The 27614-nt window shown below is 37.7% G+C and overlaps 1 protein-coding gene across 1 annotated transcript in view; it reads right to left on the bottom strand.

The window, feature by feature from the left end:
• LOC139745640 (uncharacterized) overlaps nt 1-27614 on the bottom strand; it is a 118467-nt gene that overhangs the window by 64883 nt on the left and 25970 nt on the right. The window contains exon 2 of the mRNA XM_071656039.1: nt 7959-9761. Within this exon, the coding sequence (XP_071512140.1) occupies nt 7959-9626 (1668 nt within the window). The 5' untranslated portion in view covers nt 9627-9761. The remainder of the gene's footprint in view (nt 1-7958; nt 9762-27614) is intronic.

Here is a 27614-nt window from a genome sequence, read left to right as displayed (position 1 = left end):
TGTACTTATGTGACATCACAAGTTATAGTAGTCTTCTCATCCAGCCTTGACTGAGCAGAAACTTCAAAAAATCATAACTTTTGAACGGATTGTCCGATTTTGCTCAAACTCTCACTGATATGTTCTACTAATGTTGCTGCATTCACTCAACCCACATGTCTATGAAGGTGAACTTGTCCTTTAAGGTTTGTTTTGATAAATAGAATTTATAAAGACAAATGAACAGAATGCTACAGGTTTAAAATTTAGACCTATGACAAATAAAAGTAACACAGTATGGAATACGAATGTTCAACATGTTTAATGTTCAATGTCTCATGAAATAGCAATATTGCTAGCAACTGCACCAGGAAACTGGAAGAGGTGATTTTATCATTGCACCAGTCTCGAGGTGACCGGTACACAAATTTTCACTAAAAATTCCTGTTTGATAGGAAGAAAACAAGAAGTGAGATACATGAATTTATTGTAGTTATCCAATCACCATTTTTTTTTTGGGGGGGGGGGTGCAGTTGTCAATCATCAACAAAACTGTGAGCTGTTGTGTTGGGGCTTTTTTTCACTCTCACATTGTGGCAACCTCACTCAGTGCTTTTTGACAATCCTCAGCAAATGAACACGAATCTATCCAGAACAGCAATATTTTGATAGCAACAAAACCACTCTCAGCATTGCAGACAAATTTGATTCTTCCCATTTCATGGCTTTCAATTATAAAGTACAGTATACAATGGTATGTCATTGCATTTAACAAGCATATCATAATATGAAATTAAATACAAGTGTGAACTTATAATTTCTTGGTTTAGACAGAAATTGCCATAATCCCTGTATGGTCTCATTTTAAACTTTACATATGCAGGGCTCGACACTAACGGTGCCCCGGTGGTCCGGGGCCACCAAAAACGCACGTCGGGCCACCAAAATTTCAGAAATGAAGAATTTGGTGGCCTGATCGGGCCACAAAAAAAGGTCGGATGTTTGCCTTTGGGCCACCACAAATAAAAGTTAGTGTGGAGCCCTGACATATGGCATCAAAATTTTCTTTTACATGAGCTACAAATGTATTTCCAGCCATAATGATAAAGATACTGAAATACATGAATGATCATGACAGCACTAAATGGTGATAAAAATGATTATCATTATCATCATCTGAATAATATGAGTGTTGCTGTATGCGATCGTACGTAAATTGCCTTGTGGGTATCTTTATACTTCTTGTTTGCTGATGTGGAGGTGTAAATGATGACGCTTGATTCCACACTTTGAGATGCTTCTAATAACTAAAAGGCTTGGGGCAAAGTACTGGAGAAGGCCAGGATAAAATGATCACAAAAAGAATGGAAATTTGCAGACAAATCACGTCAAACTCTAGAGAGGTCATAGACTGATAAAATGGGCAAAAAGTTGCCACAGCAACAACTGGCTCTGCGAGTGGATAAGACAAAGGATTCTTGACCTCAACAACCAAAACATGCATGTCACACTGTATCCATGGCAACTAGAAGGATTCATATCTGTGTAAAGATAGAGAGATGATAATGTATGGACATGCATTCTTACTTATTGGTCCTAGATCAGAGAAAGGATAGTATAATTGCCAAAAACATTGTGAATTTTTAGTTGTCCGTAGAATGCAATAAAGCATTAAATCACAAGCCAATGAGCCATCAATTGTTCAAACATGTGCTTCTTTCTAGATGAAGTGTCACTATATCTTGCATACTACAAGCATGTCTCACAAATATAAGAGCTGTCATGCTCATAAAATGGTGGAAACATACAAGAACATAGTTATCTTACTTCCATGGCAAGTTCTTGTTTAACTCTTATTTTGTATCAAATCTTTGGTTGGGAACCAAAAGTTAAGCAATTCCATATGTTGACAAGTGTAAACTCAGGATTTTGTTTCTCAGCTGATAAATAATTTATTTCATTAATCTGCAAAAGAGCTGCAAAGTAGAAGAGGTAAATGCAGTAAATGAATATGGATGTAAAGTTTCAATAAAATGTCAAAAACAACTGTTTTTCTTTAATCAAATCTTTATCCAAGGCTACTGAAAAATATTACTGAATTAATTTGAATGTCACACATTAGTTAAAAAGGAAAATAATGCTGCAAGCATATTATAAGAAATCACAGAAAGTAAATGTTAAACCTGTTTAAACTTTATGAAAATGAAGACACATTACATATCATGTCTTGTGTCCTTTTGTGTAAAGAGCTGGTTTCTTTACATTGACTGGGGGAAAAAAAGTTCTGAAAATTTGTTTAAAGTACAACAGTAGTTGTTAATTATCATACAGCAGGTTATAATGACCATACAAAAGATCACGATGCTTAGACACCAAATGAAACAATTAACAAAATGACCATATAAGAAATTTAACCAGTCGAGAAAATCATACCGTAAAACGAGGAATGTTCGTGTGCATTTTAATTACGCAAATTTCGCGAGCGCCAAGATTCGCGAAATCAAAATGCATGCAAAATTTCTTATCTAAACTAAATGCATTAAACACCAGTGGCAATTCGCGAAAATCTCATGCCATAAAAAAGGCCGTCGGTTCCAATTCGCAAACATTTTATGTCACGAAGATATCATGTTTTACAGTAATCCATGGACAAGCAGCTGGGAACAACATGTATCACGCATTTTGAACAGCAAAGCAATGCAAAATCAGTTGCAGAACTATACTATCAGAACTAAAAGTGTGTACACACATTGTAAAAGAAGTTCACTGTAGTCATTTTACAATGGAAAATGTGAGAAGAGAATCCATGTGACAGAATTGGTAATAGAGAAGATTTGGCAAGGAATATTTGTGACCCCTTTACTCCTAAAGATGAAAAGACTTTGAACCTACCCTACGTTGATCAGTTTAAAGACAAAATGAACAGATACAGTAGTTGCCATTCATGTACTTCTGCATAGAGAGCCAATGCCCCCATTTTGCATTTGGTGCAAAAAAGTCATAAAAGGTCATCACCTGTGGGTTTTTGATTGTAGATATGATTGTGTCATACAGAATATTATGCAGATGAAACACTTCTTGTAGTTCTACCCATGGCACTGAAATGTCACCTTGTGAAGTCATCTCTGGCAATCCCAACCCACATTACCATATGGTATGTTTTACAGAGTGAATCTCAATTCAGAAGTTCATCTTATTTTGTCTGTCAAATTTCAGTAGAATATCCACATGAAAAGACACACATGATATTTTGGCCTGATGCCCTTGCAAACACTTCTCTCCCTCTCTCTCTCTCTCTCTCCAAATGCCAAGATGATCCTGTGTTAATAGAATGTACTCTTGATTATGGTGCATGACTTATGAGTATATATGGTTAATGCACCATGACACAGGGAAAAGCGCTGTTATTACAGAACTAGCATTACTGTAGCCATAAGCTTATACTGAAAGTCATCATCTCATCTCTACCATGAATTGTGAGTTGCGATGGTTTGCCATCAATTGTGACTACAATATCTTCTTCTTTTTTAGTTGTTTTACAGGATGCCATATATTGTTGATAAAATAGGAGTACACTGTCAACAATGTTTCACGCCATTAGTTGAGAATGATGGACTACATGTAGTTTCATAATGTCATTAGCATAAATTGCAACACCCATTACTAACAGTCACTGCTGGACAAAGTGACGTGCTTCTACAGTGTAGTTGACTGGTCATTGCCCTGCTGCTACTTAAAGTACACGCAGTTGTAATTAAAGAATGTAATTGCAATTGCAAACAGTTTTAAACTCTGTAGACTGCAAACGGAAGTTACACTCTCCTATCATCTACTTGTGACATTTTTTCCCCCATATCATTTGCTGTTTTGTTTTACTATGCCTCTGCCAATTTGACTGCACTACATGACTAAACCATAGGCTTGAAAGACAAACACACAAAGTGGGCTATTTTGATATGACTACAAGCACAGTCCACTAACACCCTTCAGGGCTTACAAGCAGATATTATGAAAAGGAAGATTTATTTTCTCCTTTTTTCTTCATAGTATATATGTGGCTAAATATGTTCTCTAAAAATATCTAGCTCCTCTAAACTACTGAATTGTCTCATCTTATTGCAAATATACAAAAGGATCTTTGATTTAAATTTATGCTTCAAAACAAGAGCTATGCATTTCATCAATGTGGAATAAAAAGCACAACAAAGTGGAATGTCAAATGTTAAGAAATTCTACACTATAAACTGACCTCTTATTCCTCATCTAATGCCTATTCAATGAATGCAGTCTGAAGTGTCAACATTGTCACATTGCTGCATGTTGATTTCATCAAAATTACAGAATATGAGAGCAAAAAAAAAAATCAAGTTTAAATTCATAGCATCTTTAATTCCCATGATGAAAAAATAGACAACAAATTTCTTCAATCAAACTGACTTTACCTTTCTCCATTTTCCCTCCCCCTTCCACCACCCAAGCCTCTCCCCTCATTTCAAAGGCGGTTTTTCAAGCTACATACTACTACCAACAAGGCAGGTGTCAAAAAGCTTCTCAAAGCTCTAATCGATGTAGCTGAAATGAGACCAGACAGTTATCACACTACTAGCAGGAAATAGCTTACACGTCTATTTTCATTCCACCTGATAACACAGACATGGAAAGATGCTAGGAAGTGTCACAAAATTGCTCTATTCTGCCAGTAGAGAAACTGGTGGCAGAATGAATAAGTTGACCTGTGCAACAATGTTCCTGTGGCATCACATGTAAAAGTGGCTAGTCCCGAGCTATGATTTCATTTATTTTCTCCTTCATATTTTTAGCGGATATGTCATACTTGTAGTATTTTGGTTGAGTAAGCAGTCTTGATTTACCAAGTGAATGTGGGATGCTTGATATAAATAAATTAAGATTTGAAGTGCTCCGTTCAATCTGCAATTCACAGCTCAGGGTCCTTCCTATTGGATACAAAATTATGACCATGAAGTACATGTAGAGGTATTAATTGATTTGATTTGATTTTTACTTTGATTTCATATCCAGCATTTTTTTAGCATTATCTCTGAAAGATTTTATTCAATTTTCCTTACTATTGTTTCAGTTCATCCATCATGCAAATCACTTGTTCACCATATAATTAAATATGAAAATATGTTTGTCATGAGTGACTTACCAATCAATTTTTGTATAAGCATGTATAATATAATTGTAGTTCACTGATTTCAGATGTGTGGTAATATTCTGATGCAATTTCAATTCTTCTATCAGTTTTTTACACTACTGGTAAAATCAGTTCCTTGGTTATACTATAGGATGTATTCCATGTTTGAAGTATATTTCAGGGACACATATAGCATGCACTAAATAACCAAAAAAAAAAAAAGAACTGCCAAAGTAACAGGAAAACATTTTCTGTCTGCTAAAAAGATACTCTTCCCTGATTTTTAACTATGGCTAACAATAAGAACAGGAAGGCGAGAAAGAACTATTTGTCTGTAGTAACTGAGCTACAGACTGGTTACTTATTCCATCATTTGACTAGAACTACTGTTTATCACAGAGTGATTGACTATCAGAAGCAGAAAGAGAAGAAGTTTAATACATTCATGCAAAGTCATGATATGCGATAATGTCAGTTATTCAAATAATTCAGGGGATTAAAGGATATGTCACACCCCATTTGCTAAAATTGTTAAATATCACACCTAATCAATAAAAGAAAAGAAAAGAAACAAACAAAGAATGACATTTGTTATCCTACATTACTCAAGTTGCATGTCATTCCCGTACACAAAATCTTCCAAGAAGTATACATTATTGTATGTCATCATTAGCCATTATATACATGTTTCTTATTGCTATGCTCACGGGAAAATAAATTCAACTATTTCTGAAAACAGAAGTGGTACATGTACATTGGGCACTCAAACTGTTACACATTCATCTTCACGTATTTGTATTGTATGTAACAAGCTTGTGATGTAAAAGTCCTTTCATGGTACATTGCACTTCAGTCCTCATAAAAAATGAAAGCAGCTTTTAAACCTGAAGTGAACATGCCTAACCAGTATTAGTTGTCGAGGAAATTATATTTCTGAACAGAGGGATACCTTGGCAACCATTTTCCTGTGTAATTAACCACACAAGGACAAAGGTTTCATTCCACTGCGTTTAAAGTGTCTGAGCAATGACAGTGCATAACACCTTGCTTCAAGGCATAAAGATAACAAAACCTGAATGCTTCAAGTGCATCTGAAATTTAATGCATACAACATACATTACACATAAGCACATAAGGCAATCTGACAATGCCCAACAAGAATACTAAAAGATTAAAAGCAAATCTTCTTTGGATGATATGATAGGAACAGAAATCACTGTTAAATCCATGAAGTGTTCACAACCTTTCTGCTTTATTTCGATGCAGTCTATGCTTCTAAAGATTTCAATCATCTCCAGATTTTGATCAGGTGTGAGACGCAAACATTTCAATGACTGAAGCAATTTTCCATGCTCATGAAGCGAAAGTAAGCTAGGTTTCAATGCATGAAAGGGCTCCATCCCCAGCCTGGATACAATTCTGCCCACACCAGGATTCTAGCATAGGAGTTGATTAGTCGTCCTACATACCTACGTCACAACTCTGCCTGCACATTTTTCAAGAGTGATCATTTTTCATGTCGAACTAAAAAACAAAAAACAAAAAAGAAGCTTTTGCAGAACAAATTAATTTTTTCTTTTTTTTTTCTTTTTTTGCCAAGACTACAATTTTGGTACATCTGTATATTCCATATGTCATGTAATACAGAGAATCTAAATCTATCTACTATTCAATCTACAATTGAATGGTTTTAAAGTGTTTCAACTATTTAAAGCAATTCTTGAAGTGGATGACATCCTTGAACTAAGATATGATGGGGGGGGGGGAAGGGGGGTGGGACACTGGACTAAAATCATCGTATAATGCGATAAAGACAACTTAAGTAGGTGAGATAATACTGTCAGGCTTTGTCACACATCTCCTTTTTCGTTACCATGACAAAGTGCGCATTGTTTCTTCTTTTTTTTTTGCTATAAAATCATTCATGAATATATTTTATATTGTGTTCAATGACCTGTCCTTAACAGCTGAATGAAAGTCAAATTGACACTTGTACCGCTTTCAATCATGTTTGTTTGGTGTTTTTTTTTTATGGAAAGAAATAAACAATTGAATAATCCATTACCGATCTCTAATGACTCCCACCTTCCGAGAATGTATTTTGCCTACACTGCACTTGATATATATCATGTATGAACAAAAATATCATTTGTTTGTTCCTATTCAGAACTCTTGGATTAGGAAAAATTATACAGAAAAACTATGTGTAATCTGAGTTGCAGATAGCTGTGCATTTCCTAAGTATACCCCCCCCCCCAGCATACCAGAAATCAGTAACAATGGATGCAGTTTACTCTGTCTTTGCAATAGAAAACTTAATCTTGTTTTCGATCAACTTGAGATAGTCATGTTTGGATATATGCATACATTTGTAGAGTGCAAACAAAGTTTCGATATGAGAGCATTTAAAAACACCACCCTGTACCATAATAATGGTTAGTCAGGATCATGTAACATTGGAAGCTTTTTTGATATGTCTGAGTTTCACTTTTGCACAGTATGGATTCTGGGAAAGCTTTGCACACTTTGTTGATAATGTCCACACATTCACACCAGTTCTGGATTACAGGTCAGGTTAAACCTTGCTTCAGAAAGTTCCTTGGAATGCTCTACGGACAAGCAATTCTGTAACATCAAAGGTTTTTAAGCACTATTTTGCAACTTTTATACCTAAAATAAGAAATATTCAATTACTTGGATGTCAAATAAAATTCACCAGTTTGTCTCACCCAATGCTAGATGTCCCCACAAAGCTACCATCACAACAATGATACTATCCTTTAACGAAGTTAACGAAGAAAACGATTGAAAGACTACTCACACTGCTGAATTGTGCTCTCTTCCCAGCTGCAGTAAATGGAGCCTTAGCCGATGTTGACACAGGTGGCTCCACACTACCTGTCGATGGTGGGGGGTCCTCCAGCTCATCCTCAATGGAACCCTGGCTGAAAGAGGACAGGGAACTATCTGTGGACAGCTTTCGATGCGGCACGCTGGACTGAATGTCAGAGAGCGTCAGGAAATGGTAGGGCCTGCTGCGTTCAATTCCTGAGGTTGGAGTGAAAGCACCAGGTTTGGGGGCCTGCTCACTGGGCTCTTTCACACTATCATCACACATGTCGCTGATGACAAGAGCAGGCGGCTCTGTCTCCTGCCTGACAGGCCGCGGTTTGGGCGAAGGCACTCTTTGCTTATCTACCATGGCACTTGAGATAATGGGGGGCGAGGGCTTCTCATCTGCGTCACGGTCCACACTGTCTTGCTCTGACTGCATAGAGAAGCGGTTGCTCAGACCGGGAGTGGTCTCATGGACACGTGCCGGGAGTGGACTGCCAGGGGGGTTCAGTCTGACCTTCAATTCAGTTCTCTTAATGTCAGTGTTAGCAGGACTGAGGATAGATTGAGATGTTGATAGACTTGGCGATGTTTTTGATGACTTATCCTGAGGCAGCTTGAGATCTTGAAAGCCTTCATCAGGCGACAAGATTTCTGGTTTTACAGTTACATTGTCTGGACTTCCTGGGGGGTAGAGATGAAATACTGGTTTGGTCTTGACCAACTGTGGTCGTACAGGCTTCGGGACTTGTATGGTGAAGTTCTTTTCGAAATGGGAAGGCATGCTCCTGACATGGCCACTTTGCTCGCTGCATGACTCTTCTTCGCTAGAGGAACGTCCTTGTGCAGATGGTGATTCTACTGACAGCCTAACAAAGCCACTGTCATGGCTGCTGCTTCTACAAGTCCTTGAGTGTTCTGGGAGAGCTACAGAAAGCGTTGATCTGTCATCACTCTGCTCTCGCTGCAACTGTGAGTCAAGAGTTGGCGAATGGCTGCGAGGACTCATGCATACAGGGCTGCTAGAGTAGAACCCACTACCATACCCACTGCTGGGACTTGTGCTAGGTGACAAGAGCTGTTTTGGCAATAGGGTGCCATTATCTGGATCGGGGGGATATATTTCAGGAGGTGCAAGGTTGATTTTGAGCGGTTTCGGACTGATGGAGCGGCGGCGGAACAGCGATGACATGGGCTGCTCACCAGGAGATGTTTGTTGGTCTGAGATTGAGGCAAGAGTGAAGGACTTTGATCGGGATCTAGAGTTGTTGATGGCAAGTTGTTCTCGGGGGCTCCCTGAATCACCGTTATCACCGACATTGGCAAATTTGCTGCATAGACTGAAGATTTTAGGCGACACAGGCCGCACCGTAACAGAATCAATCGACGTTGTCGTGCCCCATGTTGAAGAGCGGGGAGAGGTTGAGAGGTAGCGTTCAGAGGACCAGTCTTCCCCTATAGATAATTTCCTCCTGGCCGTGTCTACTTCAAGACTCTCTGGCATGGCTGGTTGGTTGACCGTTGATGCGAGGGCTGAGCAGTCCTCCTGTGAGCTGCTTTGTGAGGAGGATGGCAACAGCGACGCCTGGGGCACACTGGCTGAAGAAGGCAGATTAGATGCTGCCAAGACTTTCTGCTCAGTTCTGCTGCTCATAATCAAAGCTCTCCCATCTGTGCGGGGAAATCCCCTCACGATTCCTCCTCAGCTATGACATCACCTGCTCTTACCCAATCGACCATGACTAGGGCCCTTCTGCATGTTTCCAAGGTTCAGGGCTCAGGAGTTTGTCTAAAATACAAACAAAAATGGAGAGAAGAGGAAAGAAATTAGATAAATGCTACTGAGACAAATAGTGACATTCAAAATGCACACATTTACTACCGCTGTATATAACAACATGTTCTAAAAATAGAGATTGTTGCACGCAAAACCTAGATTCAAAACGTACATGCCAAGCGAAACATGCATAACATGACATCCTTCAACAATTGAAAAAAAAAAGTCCCAACATTCTTTACTTCCATTGTTGTGGAAGACATAATCCACTCACAGAATATTCACACAATCTGTATTTCTTTTCTACCACAGATCAGTGCATCATGACTTGTATTCTAACTGAGTAGGAGTGTGGTAATGGGGAAGGATAATACAACTGCAACTTGAACATGTAATTCTCTTTCATTTCAATTGTGTATTCTGAAAGCCCCTTGCAGTAAAAATCAAGTGGGGGATTTCTGGTCTCCTAAACATCCCTCTGAAAAGAGGAGAATTGCATCATAGAGGCCACTTGGGCCAGGAGTGTAGACAGTAATTTGTCGCCACGATGCCAAACATTCTATTCATTTAAAAAGATATGCAGTGGCAATCACTATGATCAATGGCAAAGTGATTTCAAATCGAATTATCCTCTACACAGAAAAATAATTCATGGCAAGAAACATCTCTGGCAATCAAGTACTTGAACCAGTAACCACAGAGCTATAATTGTAACTGACTGCAATCACACTGATCTAGCACTAACACAGTCCCATATATTGATACAGGTGTCCTCCTGGCCTGGCTTACTTTTCGCCAATAATAACAATTGCCATGGCTGCATGCAGATGCAGTTAATTACATTTGTCACCCCCAAATAGCCAAGTCATCGATCGTAGGTCAGCTTGGAAGGTTCCACAATACGTGAGGCATGCAAGCTGTTGTGTTGCAGCTACAGTTTTGTTGAGTAGCATGGTCTACTATGATCAACACATTTTATGTATTGTAAAATCCCTTTGAACAGCTTTAAGAAAAAAGTACACCTGTAATACTTTCCTTTTACATTTGTAAGTGCATATTGTAATGAGAAAGACAGTTGGATTATCACATTAGCAACAGGAATGTTACATGGACTGACGTTTACATCTAAATCCAAGGGGTTTCATAAAAGTGTATTTCAATCAAGCCTAGCTCCTTTTTGAATCATGATTTTATCCAACTAATCAAACTAATTATATTTCAATATTCGCTGGCAAACTATGGCAATATAAAATTGTCCTAGCCATAACTTTTCATCAGCTTCCATTTCACGTAAATGATACTCCAATGGATGTTCAAATATTTGTTTCACCTTGACAAGTCATTACTGACTCAACTGTAGCATCTATTATAATCATACATATACTACCAACAGTCCTGTACAAGCCTACAGGCATTACATACAAGAGAAAGCATAGCAGTGATATCACACAGAGTTTGTATTATTATTACAAATTGCTGCTTGATTCCAATAACTGCAGCATCATCTTCTGTAAACTAAGATGTGAGATGAGGACAATAATTCTGTCTTGAGTGCACATGCTATACCATGGAAGTCCATGAAGGAATTAGGCATATGTGTTCTTTTGTGTGTGTGTGTGTGTGTGTGTGTGTGTGTGTTTTGTATCAAATTTTTTGTCTCTTTTTTAAAAGTGTATTTCAAGGCAATAATGCATGAATGTCAACCTTTAATATTGCATTAACTTGTTTTGTTCTGTTACAAAGAGTCTTTTCTCTCCGATTTATACGCAATCAAATCAAAACTTTACAACTGTCTTTTTTTGTGGTCTGCTTTTGATGAAATTTTTACTGCACTGTTCTCCTAATGGAATTCTTCACAGGCCTATGGTTGAAAATATCAAAGAACTAGAAATGTCACCATAGTGACTGGTATGCCTCCGCCATAATGCATGATTCTCCTAATAGGTCTATAGTACATGTGGACAATGTGTGATTACATTTTCACAAAATTGGCAAAATATTAAAATGACATGTTTGTCACAAATGTGTTGAATGTTCACCTTCCTTGACCTAGGTTTAATTGGATGAATAGGAGAGCATGTATTTGGGGATTTAACAAGGACTTTAACTTGACTTTGACCCATTCATAAGTTTATGCATTGAGTAACTTTCAAGTTATGGAGAAAAAGTGCAATTTCTGTATTGAAAAGTACATTGTTATCATTTTCATCTGGCTTTTGACCCTAAAATTCATAGAATAATCACTGTCAGGCAGAACATGCATAAATATGTACAATGTAGTAAGTTTCAAGATCTAACTTGAGCCACTTCCGAGATATGGAGGAAAAAGTTAGTTCAGCACTTTCCCTTGATCTTTGACCTCTTGACCATTGAGGCAAATAAAAAAGAAAAAAACAAGAAAGTTTCCAGAGAATCTCTATTAGGTTATATACACATGCATACACAATGTTTTGAAAAAAATAATAATCCTGCTGGCATTTCATAAATATGAGGGAAATAGTAAAATTTTGAAGAATTGCCCTTGACCTTTGACCCCTGAACTTTGACCCCATGAACCCTAAATTCTCTAGATAATCAATGCCAGTCAGTACATGTATGTTCAATGACGATACCTTGAACAATTTCCAAGGTACGGAGAAAAAAGTGAAGTTTTAATATTTTACTTGACCTTTTGACCTTTGACTTCATGACCGCAAACTTTCACCAGAGAATCTTAATTGGGTAATACATGTATACACTAAGTTTCAAGAAAATATCTTCAGGCATTGCATAGATACATGTGTATGGTGGAAATAGTGAAATTGTATGTATCTTACCTTGACCTTTTGACCTTTGACCTTGAGCATGTGTACCCAAAAGTTGATAGGCACAACTTCACCCCTAATACACATACATGCCAAGTTTCAGTTGGATAACTCGAAAGGTTTTTTAGTTACGCTGTCCACAAAATTAATTACGGACGGACCGAAGGACGGACGGACGGACGGACGGACAACCTGAAAACATAATGCCTCCGGCACCACTTCGTGGCAGAGGCATAAAAAAAAAAAGAATATATACAAACAGGGGAGTCACATTACAGCGTGGTCAGATGCAATGGAAATCCACTTCTTGACTTGCCCTACCCACATACTGGATATCCTCCTGATCAGATTACTGCACAACTATGTTCAATGTAAATTTACCCCTAAATTTTGTGATTGACCTGACTGGAATTTAAAATGTATCTGGACTTGAACTTAAACTTGATCAATGTGGCATTAGCACTTTGCATCCAGTGGAAAAGGCGCTCTATAAATGTCTACTATTATTATTAAGATAATGCATACATTACATGAAAAGTAAATAATCTGTATGTGCTGATCAATACATGTTGAACTGTGTCAAAACAGAACATCTATAGTATAGTGAGAATACTGGTCTTGGATGACACTATATCTCATAGCATAAACTCATCATTATTAAAGTTGTGATACAAACTGTATTGTGCTGCACTGTGACGCATGTATTCAAGTGATGGTGCTATTTGATCGGGGTAGTGTCCTGCCCATACTCTTTCCTGTGTCCACATTTCACAACTTCCGCAAAACTTAGCGTCCCAACTTTTCATGTGCACAACACAATCGCATAATCAGCTTAGTTATAAATAGTGTATATCTGATCAGATACTGTCAAAGAATGAGAAAGAAAAAGTAAAAGAACAGAAAGTTCAAAAGACGATAATAAGGCCAGGAAAATGTATCAATATATTTTGTCAGCAATTTCTGATTCACAAGAGTCTCAACAGAAATCAGCCTATGCCAATACTGTATTGACATCAGCATGCATATACAGACTGTATCATTAACATTCCATCACAGCATAGGTACCAGCACAGCAGCAGCCCTTCAAAAAAAAATGGGGGGGGGGGCAGGGAAAAGAACATAATGTAACCAAACAAACCAAAACAACAACAAAACCCTCCCTCACCCAGTGAAAAAAAAAAAGGGGGGGGGGGGGAGACTCTCCCAAATATCACCCAAATGTGCCATCACAAGCATTCTACACTTGACACTAGAAGTTAATTACAAGGAAGCCGATGTAAGCCCACGTAATTAGCCATATCCGGGGAAAAATTTTCCATTTCTCTGACAGGCTGATGACAGGGGGTTATGATGACTTTTCCACAAACTTGGATGCCTTGTGGGACACAGGTCTACGTGTTTGTTTTTAAACCCCAATTATTAATTGTGGGTAAAAATACAGCCATTTGTTCTTTAAATGACCCAATTATTAATTGTTGCTAGTATTGACTCAACCACCATGAGTACCATCAAATACAGCCATATAAAATGTTCTTTATATAGCAAAGACATGACAACTACTTTTAATAGAGAGTGATCATATTGTGGTACTGTAATGTATGATTAGATTACTAGTATTGACTCAATAGCCACGGTCACACTGGCAAAAGATAGCAAAGTCTTTGCGATGTTTCCTCGTGTTTGTCAGTGGTGCGTGTATGCAAGAAAGAAGCCATCTGACAGCTAGTGATAGTGACCTAACAATATATATCATGTACATCACAATGAATGTGTGCTTCAGTGGCACCACTCACAAGCAGATGGTGGACTGGTCACATGACAAACTTTGCAAAGTTTTAGTTGCTAATGTTCATAATGTCCAAAGATTGAGAAGATTGGCGGGGATCTGGGAAATATCCCTAATTTGAGTGGGAAGTTTGGAGGAAGTTTCAGAGAAAGTTTTGCAAGAAGTTTTGCCAGAAGTTTGCAGTCACACTGGTAAAACTTCAAGATCTTTAAAAGATCATAATCTTAAACTTTGCGATCTTTTGCCAGCGTGTGACACATTGTAAACTCTCACAATCACAAGTTTGCCGATAACAGAATTCACACAGTCAACTAACTTTGCTTCTCCACAAAGGGTATCCCTCTATATGACTTTACTGAAGTCTTGTGGTTAACCCATATCGGGCCAACTACGGGATATTCCGTAGTTCGTCCGAACGCCACAGAGGCCACATACGGAATATCCCGTAGTAAATGAAATGACATACACATGAATAAACGACGTCATTCCAAAGTTCTTTCACCTTCTAACCTTTGACAACATATCCCAGAATACTTTGCTACAATGTCTGCGATAATTCAAAGTTTTGTCAGTCGAACACCAACAATATTGTAAAAATCATCGAAAAAATGTGTGTTTACATGGAATAACGCAAATAACCATGAAGCGTCAGTGGGTGCTATCTACAGCTGCACGGAGTGCTCGATTTTGGATTTTCTGCCGCAGTTTTTGAGGAGGTTTGGACACTTTGCAGGGCAATGATTCCACTGTGATAATAGTCCCATATGTACATCCACATGTATGTACAATAATTGTATAATTCAGTCGAAATGAAAAGCTGTATCTAATGTGATGAGCTTCGCTTCAACAAACTATAGGATGCACACATTATACTATCAATTTCTCGTGCACTCGCAATGGCTTCATCGTCAGAAACATAAACATAAACCTGCAATTATTGTATCAATGGTCATGATATTAATGTCCAATAAGCTGACACTTTGATCATTTCATTTCCGGTACTGGATGTGCAAAAATTACAACATTTGCTATTTTTAATCCATGAATGAAAGCATAAAAACAAATTGATTTCGTAACTTTTGGATTACTGCACTTCACTTCTGCTGAGTACTGCAATGAATGGCAGCATGTCATATAATACCATTTTAAAGGGAATTTCATCCTCTTTCAAATGACATATAACTTGTCTATGTTTTGTTCATTGTTTGCTAATGAAGAGCGATTGTTTGGAGAGTTGTCTGCCTGTTGGCGTGTGTGTGTGCAAATGGTGCTGGGCCACTGTGGTGTTTGTTTACACAAGTGCGTTGGCCCGATATGGGTTAAGACAGTTGTAGTACCACAGGGTGTTATTCTATGATTATACCAACCTAAAAGTTAAACTTCCTGTAGGTTTCCCCCTAAATGAATAACTTGAAAGGTAGCCCAATCTAAGTAAACCTAACTGATATCCCACTTGGTGAAGTTGGCAGCAAGCCTTTCCCGAAGCTACTCAATGCTACTGAAGAAATTTCTCTATAAACCATTCAGAACTGGCCAATCATAGGCTGACCCAGACTGTAATGCTCAATATCTCTTCAAGTTGCAACCTTTCACCAGTTTCTTCCCCTCTCTCTTCTCTTTAATATCTATTTCCGGGTTTTAGACAGTGATTAACTCGAGAGCAAGTTGATATCACCAGTTTCTTCCTCTCTCTCTTCTCTTGAACATCAATTTCCAGGTTTTATCTTTCAGGTGAAGTACAGCAAGCAAAACTTGAAGTTTTATTTTATATCCCTGTTCATAACTGTATTCGAAGGGCTATCAGCAGACATGAGCAGTTAACTGACAAAACAGATCATGCTTTCACATGCACACAATGACATTAGAGATTATCTATAAACACACAGGAAAGAACAAAAAAAAAAGAAAGATAACAGCAACCCAACCAAGATTTCAAGGAAAAGGTGAAAAAGGTAAACTTAGACCCCATTTACACATGGGCCGGCTTTATCCAGTCAGCCTCACGCTGGCGTCAAGCCACCTCCAAAAAATTTCGAAAGTGTGTTTACACATAGCAGAAAGGTCGCCTGGACGCCGCCTTTAACTCAGCTTGACTACCTTCCGTTTACATGATACGACTGTATAGGGCTCACACGGGTAAATAATTCCCCATAGAGACGTGTGCTAAATTTCGAAATTTAAAAAATTCTGTAAAATAGCTGGAAGAAATGAGGTGTTTCATCTTCACTAACCTGGATAAGTGAGCTATATCCTGTCATCTATCAAATTTCCTAGGCAGGTTCTTCGGCTCAAACTCTGTCCAAGGGTCCGCAAAGCCAGATTCTTTTCACTCAAAAATCACCTATTTTCCGTACATGCACCCAATGAAACATAGTCCCTTCAAATTCCATGAGAAAAGTTTTCATCTTCAAACCAAAATGCAGTTTGTAGAGGAATTCATACTCAATATCTGCAGCTATTTAGTTTTATGCCAAACTGCATTGCTGATTTTTAATTAAATTTTTCCTTCATTTATTTTGGTATCTTTGGTACAAATTTGTGAAGGGGTCTGGGACATTCCATTTTATTTACAGGTGTGAGCCCTATATATACGAATTCACGAATGATGATGTATCTGCACTATTGCACAAGCCCATGTGACTCTCGACTCTCGAAAACTGTCGTCAGTCCGCTTTGTGTATACACATACGTGAAGGCGGCGTTAGGCCGCCTTGAAGCCGACCTCTAACCACCTCCAGAGGTGGATCGAGATTGGGGCAGCCTCAAGCTGCCGTCAGTCCACTTGTGTGTTTACACTCACATTCGAGGCGGCGTGAGGTCGGCCTCACGCCGGCGTCAGTCGTATGTGTAAATGGGGTCTTAAAGACAAAAATTACAGCCTGACTTGCCTAATGAGCTTTTTCCCTTCACTGCTGCCCTCTTTATGTGCTCTTTCAGGTTGGTAGTGGGTAACAAAAGGATTAGTTGGGAATCCTACAGTTAATTCAGGATTAGGACAGTTGATCTTTTGGGCTCCATTTGCAGCTAAGTGAACTTCGTAAACATTAAAAGCCAATTTTAGTATAATTCTGTTATGACAAGTGTTTAAAAGAAAAAAATCACATTTTTGGGGAACTTCTCCAGTATTGCCTGTCTGTGCCTGAGCTAAAAAAAAAAAAATTGACATGAAAGGTTCTATGTGCAAACATCACTAGATGAGGAAAAACTGAGGAGTCAAGTCAATGACCTACAAATACGTACATGTGGCATCATCTTTAGCCTTTAACACATGGAAGGTCACATACAGCTAATCAACAGGCGAGAGGAAACTAATTTGGCTGCAGGCGCAATTATGCCTAATGCGTTTGCTATTGAATCTCCCGCTACTTTTTGCAGCACTTGTTTCACGCATGAGAAGATTCTTATTCCATCCTGGTATAATAGCCTGTGTGGTGATTAAATTTGCTCTGCGTACATATGCATTTTCAATTTTCTTTTTGAGATCAAAATTCAATTTGTCACAGAGCAATTACTCAATGGCATGTTAGTTTGCAACTCCACTTGCATTTTTTATTGCCTGAATCATGGTTCTTTTACACGACTTACATTTGCTATGAGAAGATTATGCAATATTGTATTGAAACTGCATATGGTTGGTTTGAAATATTTGGACTTCACATAAAAGTTCCACAATTCTTATTGAGTGTATCATGAATGCAATATTGTATTGAAACTGCACATGGTTGATTTGAAATATTTGGACTTTACATAAAAGTTCCATAATTTTTATTGAGTATATCATGAATGTTCATGAAATAATGCAGTTCTGCATTGATTGGTGGGTCAGATGAGTAAGAAAACACACAATCAGTCATACACTGATGAGTTCACTCTTTTAGTCCCTTCATATTGACTAGAATAAAAATCTGACCCCTTCCCCTCCCCCCAAAAAAGAAAAGAAAAAATGCCTTCATATGTCTACTGTATGAAAGGCTAATTATGTTTCACATTAAAAAGAGTCGGTGACATCACAGAAGAGCTTTCTCTGCAGTAACTTGTAACCTCATGAAGAAGATTCTGATCACTTGCAAACGTTCCTTGAGTAATCATACCATCAGCAAACTGTCCCATGACCCAAGACCGATTCGATCACATTTCCCACTGTAGCATCCCGGAGATGATTAAAGCAAATAAATTGCACTTTGTAACTATGGCAACGGAAGTGTGCCAACCTGAAAACTATTGCTCTTAATAGCACCATTTTAATAGAGGTGGTGATCTCCAGTAACAAGACAAAATGGGATTTGATCAAAAGGGGCCTCTTTTTGAATAAATACAGTTTGGACCCTATGGTATCTGGCTTTGCCAAAAATCGATACAAAATGAAGGAAACAAGGAAGATGCACTATTATATTTGAATATCACAGTGATACATATAGATGTCAATATCAGGTGATATGTGTTATAAATTCCATTCCAAATTGCTCTCTGCATCTCTATGGTATCTGACATTGCCAAAAATCAAAATGAAAATACAGCGGCAAACAAGGAATATATATAAATGAAATTGACAGTAATTATAGCGCCAGCCCAACAGAAGGGCCCTACGGGTTGCACAATGAAAACTTGCTAGAATCCTTCTGCCAAGCAAGCTACGAATCACCTGATGTGTATTGGCTACTGTATACGCTATATATTTCGCGGGGGTTTTATTTTCGCGAATTTCCCAAGTCGGAAGCTATTCGCGAAATTAACAACACGCGAAAATATCACCTTCCAAAATGAATCCCTTGCCTTGATGATACGAACATTTCAGTACTAGTATACAAAGTACCATGTCACAGCTTACCGAACAGACCATACTGGCTAAGCTTGTTTACGCACGTCCACGTCTACTTACGAATACTGTAGAGAGCCAATCCATTATCGCAAGAGGACCACTCGTCAGAAATCTAGCGCGATGGACTTAATCACTTCAAATATGTTGAATTCTAACTTACTAGTTCGCAGAGTTTGGCAAGTCTTTTTCATGCAGTGTATAATTAGTATCATTCTTATTTGCTAGTAAGTTGAAAATTCACACTTTCTTTGCCACTTCATATTTCTCTGGTCCCCCAATCGCAAATTTAACCACTCGCGAAAATGTGTGACAGCGGCAATTCGCGAAAATCTATGTACGCGAAAATTATAGCGTATACGGTATTAACCAAAATTGAATGGTGCACATGAGACACAGGTGACAAGTCACAATTAAATGCATTGCAATAAGCCTGCTTGTATGCACATACATTTTTATACCGGTCAGCTTTTTTGGTGAGAATCAGGAGTATCCAAATAGTGTGATATGGTCATCAGCTGCTCTAGAACAAGAAAATGTCTTGTTAATACACTTACAATGCAAATTATTTACTTTGAAATAATAAATTTCAAAATGCTTTTTTAACCTGTTGAAGACTATAGTACCGAGTATTCTCTGGCTGGAGTAAATGGAAAGTGTGTGTCATAGGCAAATCAGTTTGTCTTCAATGGGTTAAGGATGCTTATTTGTAAATGCCATGGAGTTTCAAGAGTGAGTGACAATAAACTACATTTCTGAGACGCCTTGTTTTGTTTTGTTTTTTGCAGGAAAGCATGCAATAGCTTGGCAATGACAAAGTAAACATATTTACAACTGCATGTAAAGTGTCTGTATATAGCATAATACATTTGGATTCATAGAGCTGCACAGATCTATGAACAAATGTACTTGCCAGGAAATGTATTTGATACATCTTTTTCCTTTTTTCCAACAGAAAGTTTAACTCCCAGATCTATAATGTACATTACGATATCATACATGTACATCACATAACATACATTGCAACAACATTCTATACCATACAACCAAGCACATATGTACACCTACAATACAATGTAGTTGTATCTATGGATACAAATAAATTTATTCAATTTACCACTTTTCAGCAACGCTGTGAAAATTTAGAGCAACTGTTATTAAATTAGATCAAAGGATTCCTGACTAATATTGCGCTGGTGCATATCATAAATACCCAGCCATGGACATGCATGCCACTGCTGTTTGCTGATCAAACTCACAGCGTTGGTACTCGCAATAGTATGATTCCTTTCAAGTGGGAGGGAGAAATGGGAGCCATTCTATAGTTCCTTTGCAAGGTCTCTCATCAACATGTCAAATGCATTTAGATACTGAAAGTGAACATCATCAAATACAGTTGACTGCATTGGATAGGGACATTCAAAGGAAGCAAAATATAATATGTGGGCGGGGCTGATTTGATTTTTATTCAACAATTCTTTGGGGGGGTGGGGAAGTGGGGAAGGCCTGCAATGAAGGCTCAAGCCTATGCCACATGAAGGTCAGCTTTTTTAGAAATCTGTCATGGCAGATCATACAATATTCAAAACCATCTAGTTTCGAGCATGAAGACGTTACATGCACAAAAATAATCAAGAATGTCAGATAAAAACTGTCCCTCCCCACTCAGGATTTGCCATGAGTTATAATATGTATTCATTTGTGGCTGCAAAACAAAGAATGATTGGAAATCATTGTAAAATACAGAGTTAGCAGTCAACATGGACAAGACCAGCATCAATAATCTGGTTGAATATACTTGCACTCTGCTGAATCACACACACAATATTCCATGGACTTTTTTGCAACAGTTCTGTCTTGTTACATGACTTACATTGGAAGACAAGTGAATTCAAGGATTTTGTTTGTTTAATGGTACTTGCTCTCAGGAAGTCAAAGAGCTTCACATTATATACTATCAGTTTCTGTGACACACTTCATTTGGTTTAAAGGATTGTAGGACAGTTTTAGATAGGCAATATAAATGAATATGTTATTTCACTGTCAGATACATCTTGATTTCAAAAGGAATATGTTTCACATTACTTTAGATTTATGCAAGCATGTGGGCATGATTGTTGTAGAGGTTACGTATATCCTTCAAGCCATTCAAAATTTCACTCCATTCAAGTGATCAGGATCACTGTAATCACTACTGCATGAATTCCCATGTATTTTCCAGGCAGGAACATTAAAAAGACATTGGCCAACAATTATGACTGCCTTTTCCTTATTTGCCTAATAAAAGACAAGGAATCAACTGTGCAAGAACCAATAGACCTTGGTTGGGTGCCATTTAATTTTCAGACAGAGTGCCAGGATAAAATAATTGTGTAACTGTGTGACAAATCAGACTGAATTTAAAGCTTCCAACAGTTATTCTAATAGGTGGAGTATAAATGACCATGTGATACAAAGGATAGCAGACCACAGATTGTGTTAGCATACCTGTTGTCATGTAAAATAAGAGTAACAAGCAACTTTTCCATCTAGATAAATATTATACATCAACATGAATGTGTATCTTCAATTCATAGTATTTATGAATTCTAGCGACAGACACAGTTTCATTCTTTAGGCTATGCAAGTTTGTGCATATTGCGACCCCATTGGGAAGAAAGAACTGAATATCAAGTGAACAGGGTTTGCAACTCGCAAGATATTATGGCAAACATATGCTTAAAATAGCTCATTGAATTGAAAACCATGGAAGTAGAATGTTTCCATGGCAACAAGCATTAATTCAAGAAGGAGAAGCTCCCTCTGCCAGAAGTGCATGGCTTCTCTTGTCTGCACTCCGACATGCTGAGGGATTTTTGAAGGATGCAATTTAACAGTCATTCCTGACCTACAATCACTCTTATACTTTATCACAATTTAGCAAAGTGGCTACCGATAAACATGGGGTGGCAGCAGGCTTGGAAAGTAAAAGGAGGAGGCGGAGCAGGCATCCACATGTTGATTTACCTAGAAATATTGAAGAGTTTTGGATAAAAACTCAGGTGAGAATCCTAAGAATATCAATTCTTCACACCTTGTGAAGGGTGAATCCCCTTCAGATTTTCCCTTGATTATGATGACTTCCTCATAGTGCGGTAAACAACATTGCTGGCTATGTGATATCAACTTGATTATATGGTAATTATCAACATAGTGATAAAAGTAGTCATATTCAGATCTACAAATTCAGATTCATAATCAATCTCTCTTCTCTATCTCTCTCTCTCTCTCTCTCTCTCTCTCTCCCTCTCTCTCTTGAACTCTTGTTTTACCTTTCTCTGTGATTGTACACATACACCATGAGAGCCATATTCAACTTCTGAAGTGGATCCCCTATATGTATAAAATGAATGATGATGATAAAAACTAAATCACTCATCATTGACAAAGTAAAAACACATGCAAAAATTTACACACAAAAAATTATGAATACAACAGAACACCCCTTAACCCCCCCCCCCCAAAAAAAAAAAAAATCCAATGAATCTACAAGCAGCTGTCACTGGAATTATAAACATCAGACTTTGCAGAAGAGCAAACATTAGATGAAACACACTGTCACAGGTAACACATAATACTCTCTGTAATGCTTTTCAGCTCCTTTGTAAACACTGGTCCACTTTCCAGTCCTACTGACTAACTGCCTAGGTGAGCAGCCTATTGAATGTTTACCGGGTGTTTGCGTTTACTCAAATATCCAAAGAATATCAATGCCACAGTTCCACATCCATAACAATAGAACCACTGACATCCTAAGTGAGGAGAGAGGGTTATGTTTGTTTAGGCAGCAGCAGGAGAAGGAAAAAGCATCCATTCATGTTTACACACTTTCATCCATTAGCTAAGGGCGAGGGTACATGGTAGCTGGCTTGCTCCTATGCGAAGGTGATTGGTACTAGTACACAAGCAGTCTGAGGGAATGCAATTACAACATTGTCTTTCCTGACAATTTTGCAATGGATTCATGTTAAATATGTCACATACACACATCCACACAAACACACACACACATATATAAAAATTTACTATGTAGCATACTTCACAATTACACTGTACTATAAATGATACATTGTACAATGTACCCAGAACACTGCTATCATCCATGCCTGTTGTCAAAGATGATGCAAATTCTCAAATTGGAAGTACAAATTTATCCACAGCCAGAAACACTGACTTTACTTACAGTAATTAAAAAAAAAAAAAAAAATGAGTGCATTCATTTTTGGCATACAGTACATTAAGGAAAAGACATCTTTGTAACCTGAAATCTATCTTTACTCTAAACTAACTGGCACTTTCCTTAAAAGAAAGGTAACACATTTGTATCAAACAATATTTTTCTTCATTCTTTTTTTTTTTTCAAAATACCATAAAAATGGAAATTTTTGTGGTGTGGAAATTTTTGTGCATTTCGCGCAATCAGAAGCTAGTGCAAAAATAAAAGCATGCAAATAGTTTTTGCATGCCATATTATGTTCCAGTAATTCATGTCCTGATTCAGCGGAATAGAAAACACACGAAATTTATCTTACCTGGCCACATGCACAAAATTACTCACAGAAAGATATCCACGTTTACAGTACTTATTATGATATGCACAAGAATGTGCCCAAATGCAACAACTCAGCATGTCAAAGGAAAAAGTCATTGCGAATGTGATTTAGGAATTATACACCAAGAACTAGGCCTGCATGCAAAGTCAGAATAACATTGTCTCATACATATTTCACAGCCTTTGTCCACATGGCTCTCTGAAGTGTGTACAATTGCGCCAAAACTTTAAAGAGAAACTGTGTAGCAATGGATGCTTTCATGAGAAAATGGAGTCATTTGTCAAACCATGCACTTTGTTGTATGACAATCAAGACACTTCAATACTAAAGTCACTTCTGACTGTTTACAGGGAATAAGACTTTCATTTTAGATACTTCCTTTGTTAGAAGTGAGTATGCACAACTTTTCATATAATGCATCAGATCAGTGGTGTAAACTACATGGCAATATATTGTACCACTGAATACATAAACCATGCAACAATCCAGGTCAAGGATGTCTACTTTCAGATTGAACATTGCGATATCATGAGCATGCAAGATATTGGATTGTCATCATTTAAGGAGATTCTCAGCTTCATTCTGTCCACACGATACACTGTACCAGATATTATTTTCGCATACAGATATTTTTGCGAATTAGGAGGTCACAGACATAATTTTCGTGAGATGTTGTTTTTCATGAATCAACACCGACACTATCATAAATGCATTGCTACATTGTACCATACCATACCTGGCAACATTTTCACGTGTTGCTAAATTTGCAATTCAATAGTGATATGCGAAATTCGTGAAAATTAAACCCTTATGAAAATAACAGCTTATACAGTAGTATGTACCTGGTATCCATGCACATGTGCTAGCACATACACATATATGACACACTCTTTCCTTTCACCCTAAAAAAGAAGCGTAACAAAAAATAATAATACTAAAAAGATCATGCATTTGTCTCTCCCTGATAATTCCTGTCATGATTACCTATTGAAATTAGTGAGACACACACAAAGAAAACTCTGTATTTCTAGGTGTGATGCTTGCACTGCTTGCAATAAATTTGACATTCATGAATTATAATTTACAATGCTTGTTCACACTTTCTGCAACTGCAGCTCCCACTTGCACATCAAAGTGGAGCTGTAAGATCTCAAGAGATAAGAAAATGGTGTCGTTTCAAGCTGGAACTAAAAGCCTAAAATTCCATTTCCACAGAATGCAGGCGTGCAACAAGCAATCAGGCATGTTTTTAAATAGATGATCCACCCCTTTTCAAAAATATCTGTTTAATTTCCTCAGTCACAGTACCTTTCATTACACAGTACTTTCATTTCAAAATGTCCTCCTGAGTAATCAGCATTTCCCTTTTAAGATAAAGTGTTTGGATTAAACATCAAGAGCATCATCTTGATACAAACATTCTACTGTTGATGGATTTGAAAAAGCCTTCTCCCATACATGTACCTTGATTATTCATCATGGTTCCCTTTGCATATTAATACTTCACAGGAAGCAAACATGTAAACTCTGAATTTATCTTTATACATCATGGGTTGGAGCCATACATGCAGTGCTAATAAATGTGCAACTCCTCATTTTGTAGTTGTGGTACAAATAAACAGCTATCAATTACCTTATTGTAAAAAGCCTTGAACATAAGCTATTGTAGGTGATGGTCATACTGATACAATCATAATTGTCATCAAAATTTGAAAAGAAAATCAACAACATGTGAATTCGTTGTGGACTATTTCGCACTGAGATTATGACCCTGTATAACCCAAAGGCCTGTGCCAATCCTCTGCTTGGTGCAGATTCAATTTTGTGCATTTACACTGAAAAATCGGGCCCAGGCCAAGTTTGACTTTCCTATGAAATTTGGTTGTGTTTGGAATAGGTAACTACTTACAAGACAGGATCTGGCATGTTTTCCAAACAACACTCAAATTCACGAGCAAGTAATTTGAGTAACACACAAAACTAAGAAATGAGCTTATCATGATGTAATGAACATGAATTGCAGGGACAAGTCATGGCCAATCCCTAAAACCATTATTTAAAAAAAAAAATAAATAAATAAAAATATGTGTGGCTCAGTCTAGCCTAAGCCGAGCTGCTGCTGAGACTACCTCCAGAAGTGGTTCCAAATTGGGCTGCGGCTCAGCCTCACATTACCCAATAGCCTACACCAAACTCGGGCTGTGGCTGTACTGTGGCTGTGCTGTGGCTGTGCCACGGCTCGGCCATGGCCCAAGCTTTGGTATAAAACAGGATCTACCATTTATGGGTGGAGATAGGAGTAGATGACTGAATGTACATTATAGAAGTGAAGGGGAAATTAAGGTCAGACATCTGAAATTCTCCTCTTATCATACTTAAAACAACAAAATAAATTTGACACTTGTATTCATATGTTTTACACTAGTTGTCAAACACTTTTATACAGAATCAAGGGTATGGATATATGCAGATTTTTTTTTTTCTATGGTAAGTGGCAAAGCTAACATCAAATGTTTAGCTTACTATGCAAATTTGAAAATTTGACTTGAAAGAAAAAATATAAACATTGAATGATTTCCAAACTAGAGAAGCATTTTGAAAGCACAGACCTCCACCAAGCAGCTCATTTCCACCACTGATCTTGTTCTTCCATAGAGATCAGTGGTCAGAGCCCAGATTTCCACTTTAAATGTACATGCATGCTGAAAATTGCCCGATTTCCCAATAAAAGCCTTTTGATACATCATCAACTTCCAGCTGCACGGCGCCTCGCCCTAGCAGAACTAGAGCACGCACTTCAGTGCGCATATGCAAACCTAAAAAAAAATGCATAGCTTTAACTCCCAAGTTCATTGACCCTACCTACCAAAATATCGAAAATCCTTCATAAAATCCATAAAAATTCCTGCATCACTACCAAAACCAAAAATTATCTGTTTCTTGAATCATTCTCAACCTTTCCTGTAAGTTTCATCAAAATCCGTTCACAACTTTTTGAGTTATGTTGCACATAGACAAACAAACAAACAAACAAACAAACCACTGCCAATGAAAACATAACCTCCTTCCATGGCGGAGGTAAAAATAATTGCTATGGTATTTTCAAATATGGTAACACAAATCTGACATCATCTTGAGATTTCATCAAAATTTCGGAATACGAGCTTCATGGACTCTACATTTTCATAGGGATTGTAGTTTGTACAAATTCCTGGATCCACACATCCTTACATGTATCCACCATTAAAACAAACAAACATAACCTTTTAGGGTAATGAAACTTTTTAGCACAATTCTACCTTCACAATAAGATACAAAATTGTACGGATCAATGCACCCCACTACACAGATTCAACAACCTTCAGCCCAATGAACCAAAGAACCAACAGCTTGAAATATATACCACTAAAACTTCCATCCGCATGAAGTGAATTAAATTTTAGCACAGTGCATGGGACACTGAAGCATTGTAAATCATTATCACAGTGGAAACAGGAATACTCTCAAGAAGAACACCAATTCCTCAACACTCCATTGTGTACATACAAGAACAGCAGTGCGTAAGCAAACATGAACTCACCCAGTATGAAATGAGGCTGCTATATGCCATGGCCTGGTATGACGTGACAATGATATGTTTACCTGGCAAGCATTAACAACGTTTATTGGGGGTGCTGGAGAACAAATCCAACAGGCTGACATTGGCAGTTGAGGTGATGATTAGAGGGTTACAACACACTTTAATGGCCAGCAAGAGCAGCCTTGTCTGCCTGATTTATCAATTTCTGGTGCAATCCATTATCCATGTTGATATGATTTATTGCTCAGTATGCTTTGCCTACTACCATCATATGTTATACTAAGTGG

This window comes from Diadema antillarum, unplaced genomic scaffold (genome assembly GCF_040938485.1).
Source record: "Diadema antillarum isolate AM-2024a unplaced genomic scaffold, OU_Dant_1.0 seq00001280_RagTag, whole genome shotgun sequence".
In the NCBI taxonomy this organism is placed as follows: Eukaryota; Metazoa; Echinodermata; class Echinoidea; order Diadematoida; family Diadematidae; genus Diadema; species Diadema antillarum.
Note: the sequence above shows the minus strand (reverse complement) of the source record. Positions and strands in the feature narration are given on the sequence as shown.